The 6220-nt window shown below is 38.9% G+C and overlaps 1 protein-coding gene across 1 annotated transcript in view; it reads right to left on the reverse strand.

Moving 5' to 3' along the window:
* Nucleotides 1-6220, reverse strand: part of MROH8 (maestro heat-like repeat family member 8) — a 168115-nt gene that overhangs the window by 151930 nt on the left and 9965 nt on the right. The window contains exons 2-3 of the mRNA XM_006874735.1: nucleotides 5004-5125; nucleotides 2181-2326 (exon numbers count right to left, since the gene is read on the reverse strand). Coding sequence (XP_006874797.1) covers nucleotides 2181-2326; nucleotides 5004-5125 — 268 coding nt within the window. The remainder of the gene's footprint in view (nucleotides 1-2180; nucleotides 2327-5003; nucleotides 5126-6220) is intronic.

Here is a 6220-nt window from a genome sequence, read left to right on the forward strand (position 1 = left end):
AGTGGCTGGCTTACAAGTTTTCAAAATAGACTTTAGTTTCAGAGTGTGAGAGGGAAGGTAGGATCCCCACTGAATAGTTTTCCTCTTGTCTAGATGGGTCTGGTGAAAAGAGATGGGGATAGGATTCATTTGATTCAATAGTGAGTAATTGTTATCAAGACAAACTGTGATTGTCACAATTGTAAAGGTAGAAGTTGAGTAACAGAAAGGGGGGAGTAGTTAATCTTACATTCCAGCAACAGAGGACTCTAGGACCATCAAGAGAGAAGAGCATAAATGGAACATGTGACTCTAACCAGAGAAGTAGCGACACCAGAGATAGGGGTAGAGGTGATAGCATAGAGATTGAGCAGCTGAGCACTCTAGACTCATGGAAAGAGAAAGGCTGTGTGCTGGTGGCCAGGAGGCTGGCTTCCAGAATATGCTCTTTGGTTTTTTAAACAATTATACATTCCTGTGTGGTTTTGTGTGTGTGTGTTTGTGTGCATCAAAAAATAGGAGGGGTTTCTTAATAAAAGAAACAATCTATGATAGTTTTGGAGGGAGGAGGAAATGATTCATGAGCTAGAGTGTAGACATGCATTGACATGGGTGACGGGGCAGGCAATATACAACCTGAGGGAGATTGGCAGAGGAAAGGAGGGAAGAACGCAGGGGTTAAAGTAAACAGGTAAATGTTGTTAATTGTTGGTGCACAGAGGGAATTGCAACCATGTAATGAAACAAAGTATATGATTTGTTGAAAGTAAAACTGATTGATCTGCTCTGTAAACCTGGTTAAATAAAACACACACACACATACACACACATAGGAGGTGAAATCACTGGGAACACCGCCCAGAGGAAGGTTACTGCAAAAGATGCTACTCATAAAAGATCAGGCCAAACAAGATATTACACAGAAGAATGAGATGTGTTAAGATACAAAGACAAAACAAATAGGCTTTTTTTAATTAGACTTGTAAACATTAAAAACACAGCAAATACTGGTTTTAGACAATAGTAAGCAACTGGTCATTTCATGTATTCTTCTGGTGGAAATAACATTCCTGGAGGATAATTTAACTACATAACCTTAGATCCAGCAATAGTATACCTACAACTTTAACCTAGAGAAATCATTTCAGGGATGCCGAAAGACTCCCATACAAGAATTTTGTCAGAAAATTATAATAAAAATTAGAACATAAAGGCTAATAGGGTACTGGCTAAGTAAATTAAGATATTACTTTCCTTGTGTATTGCTTATTTATTTTCTTGTTTTTAGGATAAAACCAAAATCTTTATTTGGGTTTTCATGGCCCAGCATGGTCTGGCCCTCGCCCATTTCTTCAGCCTCTTGTCCCCATATCTAAACATACAGGACTTTTTTTTTACTTTCTCAGACAAGTTGTGTTCTGCCACAAGGTTGTTAACCATATGTCCTACTTCTGAAACACCTCCCAACATTCTAACTCCTACTTGCTCCTATTGATTTTCCAGATCTGAGCTCAAGGATTATTCTCCAGAGATGTCTTCTTTTACTCTCCCCCCAACCATTATCCTCTTTCTCCCTGTTCAGGGCAAGTTCTTCTGTTTCATGCTCTCATAGAGTGAAACAAAGAAAAGAAGAATGAATGCTTCACCTAAACAATGAAACACCATGTAGCCATTAATATGTAGTAGATCTGGGTCTATAACTATAATGTAGATCTATAGTTATGGGCCTAGAAAGATGATTTTTCTCTCTCTTTATATATATAATTTATATACATATATATAATTATATGATATATATATATTTTCTCTCTATATATATAATTATTAAAAAATATAATTAATATATAATTAAAAAATATATATATATATATGTATGTGCATTTTATGCACGGGGGAAAAAAGTCCGAAAATATGAGGGGACTTCAAAAAGTTCAGGGGAAAATCCCATTATGTTTTCATTCAATTCTTCCATGAACTTTTTAAAGCCCCCTTGAATAATTCCAAAGTGTTAATAGCAGTTAACTCAGAAGAGTAGAATTAGAGAAGATTAACTTTTGATTTTTATCATGGTTTCTTTATAATTATATAAGAATTGTATAATTTTTGTAACCTTGTAAAATTATTTGTGTAATAAAGAAATAAGTTCAAACTATTTGTTCAAATGGAGAAGCTGGATAACTCTTAAAACTATTTGTGCATACCTTTATCTCGCTATTCAAAAACTCCTGCACAGAGCTGGTCAGCCTCTGGATGATGGCCTCGCCAAGGGGTCTCTGGTAGGTTGGGTAGCTGAAACTATCTGTGAGGGATTCCTGAGGAAGTCCAGTGATATCTGAGATATCCGAGTCTAATACAAAAGAACAATACCAGATGATGCCTTCTCACTGTGAAAAGCTTTACAGTATACTGAGAGGTCACTGAACATCAGATAGATAGACTCTGTTTTCACCTTTATTACTGCTAGGGAATCCTGCTGAAGTGCTGTAGGATACGCTCTGGACTACTAACCACAAGGTCAGTGGTTCAACCCATCAGACCCTCCTTGGAAACCCTATGTAGGGTCACTATGAGTTGGAACTGACTGAACGACACTCAACAACAACATGTGACCTTGGTCAAGTCTCTTTCTCCTTGAACGTTTTCTCAATGACAAATTTAATGTTCTCCAAAGGCACAAAAACCCTGTAGCAGAATGGCTACGGGCACAAATTCTGAATCTCTGAGACTAGTGTGAATTCTGACTCTGTCATTAGCTGTATGAACTTCAAGTTAAGTCTGTCTCTTACAGCCTTAGTTTCCTTTTCTGTAAAATGGGGAGCTACCCACCTCCAAGGGTTATTGTAAGAGTTATATGAGGTAATACACAAAAAAGGATTTAGCTCAGTATTTGGCACATCTCACTCAAAACTCACTGCTACTGAGTTGATTCCAACTCATAGTAACCCTACAGGACAAAGTAGAACAGCTTCATAGGGTTTCCAAGACTATAAATCTTCACAGAAGTAAGACTGTATCATTGTCTCCTGTTGAGTGGCTGGTGGATTTGAACCACCTACCTTGCAGTTAGCAACCCAATGCTTAATCCACTGCACCACCAGGCTCCTTATCTGACACATGGAGACCTGGTGTGGCACTGCATGTTAATGTGGTGGACTGCAAGATGGGTTGGAACCACAAGGTCGGTGGTTCAAGCTCACCAGATACTCCTTAGAAACCCTATACAGGGTCACTATGAATCAGAACCAACTCCACAGCCCTTAACAACAACAACAACAAAGCATTTAATAAAAAGTAGGTATTATTCAAACTCAAAACTAAGGCTCTGTGGTGATGAGAGCTTAAAATATAGCAGTAGTCCCTTACTCATATTCATCTCTTCCCAGGTTGCAGTGAGTATATGCTGAAGGTGTCTCCTTCCCAATCTGAGACTTGCTTTGATTAAGAGCATGGCTGCAGAGTCAATCAGCCTGGGCTCAGATCCTGGCTCTTCTCTTTCTAGCATTTGAATCTTGCTACCTTCTCTGTCTTCATTTCTAAAATGGGGGTGGATAAGAGCACCAAGGAAGTGTTAGTGAATGCTATTCCTTTGCTCATTGAGAGACAATTATTTATTTGATTATAGTGACATCATTTTCATTTTCATGTATCTTTGCATCCTTACCTCCTCTGTTTCCCCAGAACAAATCCCTTCTCCTGTTGGGCTTGTATTCATACTATCCCTCTTGCTTACAACATCTATCATCTGAAGGCTTCTACCTCTCTCCTTTTGTGCTCTTGTATTCTCTTGAATGATAACCCCAACCTCTAATCATACACTTTTATCCACTAAGTGCAGTAACTGAAGTTATATTCCTCTTTGCACATGATGTTCCTTTTGCCAGCATGTTTCTCTTTCTCTTCCCAACCCCCTTTGCATAGTTACGCCTACTCATCTGTCATCCTTCAGATCTCAGCTTTAGGATGCTTTCCTGAATCCCCTCTTTGCCCATTTTGACTAAGTTTCCTTCTAGCCATTAATAAATCTCTGTCCATTACACTTACTATACTGAATTCCAGTTGCATATAAGTAGACAGTTTTGTTCATTCCATATCCCCAACAGCTATATCAGTGCTCAGAGCACAGTACCAAACAAACAAACATAAAACAAAACTGCTATTACGTCCACTCTGACTCATAGCAATCCTCTGTAGGGGTTCTGAAACTGAAAATCTTTTACAGGAGCAAATAGCCTTATCCTTCTTCCACAGAGTGGCTGATGGGTTTGAACTGTTCACCTTATGGTGGTTAGCAGCCCAATGTCTAACCCACAATGCCACCAGGACTTCTTAGGCTTTAATAAATTTTTGTTAAATAAATGTATGAATGAATGTAGTTCCTCAAATAAACCATTTTTTCCAGTCTCATGCACATGTTATTCTATCTATCTAGAATGCTCTTCACTCTACTTCTTATGTTGGTTGCTCTTTCATATCCTTTATGCCTCCTTTAGGTTTAAATGACACTGCCTCAGATAGGTAGTCTCTGACCATAGTTTAAAGTAGGTCCATGTCTTATTCAGTCCTTTCATAGTACTCAATACCAATTGTAATTACTTTATTTTTGTTAGTCTCACATCTAATTATGATGTAAGTACTCAAAGGGCAGGAACCATATTGATCTTGCTCACTGTTGTATGTCTAGCACCTGGTACTCAATACATTTCTGTAGAATAAACAAAAGATGAGAATTCTGCAGCCCACTCAAACCAACTTTAGCTTCTTGTATGTTTAGAAAAATCTACTCCCATAAAAATGTACAATCTCAGAAACCCTATACAGGGTTGCTATGAATTGGAATTGACTTGATGGCAGAGGGTTTATCTTACTTTGCAAACCACAGTCCAAGGTCTGAAAGTCATGGGTCCAAGTCATTGTCAAGAGTGTAGCCAAGGGCAAGTACAAAATCAATACCTTTTGGTTTAACCTGGAAAGAGATTCTCTTTTCATCAACCCATTTTTTTAAATTAATCCTTTCCCCCCTTCACCTGTAAGATCAAGACTACTTGGGCCTTTTTTAATATCATCTAAGTTGCTCAGCTGCAAATCCACACTTCCTGAGTCATTGTCAGAAGAATAGGGGATCACTACTTCTTCCGGACCATAGAGCCTAGGAATGAAAAGGAGATTGAAAAAATTAGTTGATTTCTGTCCAGTGTCCCTCATACACCTTCCTTTCATTCTGCCCCAGGCTCACTTCTAACACCTAGCTTGCTTTGCCAATTCTTTTTCTTATTTGAATCTGGTTACAGGAGTAAGTCTGATTTGATGTCCCTCTCTTTTTTCTTTCTCTGACTAAAAATTAAATGTTATTAGAGAAGTGTACTCACATACATGAGGGGGTCTTCAAAAGTTCATGGGAAAACTCTGTTATCTTTTCATTTCATTTTCCCAGGAACTTTTTGAAGCCCTCTTGTATGTGCACAAGGAAACATATGTAAGGATGTTTTACTACAGCGATGTTACAATAGAGAAAAAATTGGAAACACCCATTGGGGAATAGTTCAACTAATTCTGTATGGTTCTGAATGGCATAATACTCTGAAATCATCAATGAGAAAGTTGCTGATCTATTTAGGAGGCTTCAAAAAGTTCATTGAAAGAACAAACAAGATGGCGGATCAGGTGGAAGTACAGTTAGGAGCTCCACCGGCTACAACACAGAATACCCGACCAAGCAGGCTCAGGGGATGGTCCCAGAACTCTGAACCACATATAAAGGAATAATTGTAAGGCTGGAAGGCTTACAGCTGGGGGAATTTGTGGCAGAAGCAAGAAATACATTGCTTTCTAGTTTGGGTCACTCAGCTGCTATAGGAACCGCCATCTTGGGTGAGACCAAGGTGGGGAAGGATCGCAGCAGCCGCAGATGCCTGGCAGAACCACAGAGATAAAGGTGTGGAATTCTTTTCTTTTGGTATCTCTTCATTGGTCCCTTGGTATCTGAGCACCTCCATTCTGGTGACTATAGGGGTGCCTGAGCTAGTAGACAACCCAGCCCCACCCTTGGAGGGTTCTACTATGCATGTGCACAGATCTCCTTGAAATTTAAAGAGACAGTTTGTAATTAAAACCAAATGGCCACAGCCAGTCCTGAACTGTTTATAACTATTAAAAAGGTCTGAACAGGGATTGTGGAGCGGGACAAGCAGACAAAAAAGGAAATAGGCTGAAAATTAAATCCTAAGTTACGTCAAAACGACCC

This window comes from Chrysochloris asiatica, unplaced genomic scaffold, assembly GCF_000296735.1.
Source record: "Chrysochloris asiatica unplaced genomic scaffold, ChrAsi1.0 scaffold00296, whole genome shotgun sequence".
In the NCBI taxonomy this organism is placed as follows: Eukaryota; Metazoa; Chordata; class Mammalia; order Afrosoricida; family Chrysochloridae; genus Chrysochloris; species Chrysochloris asiatica.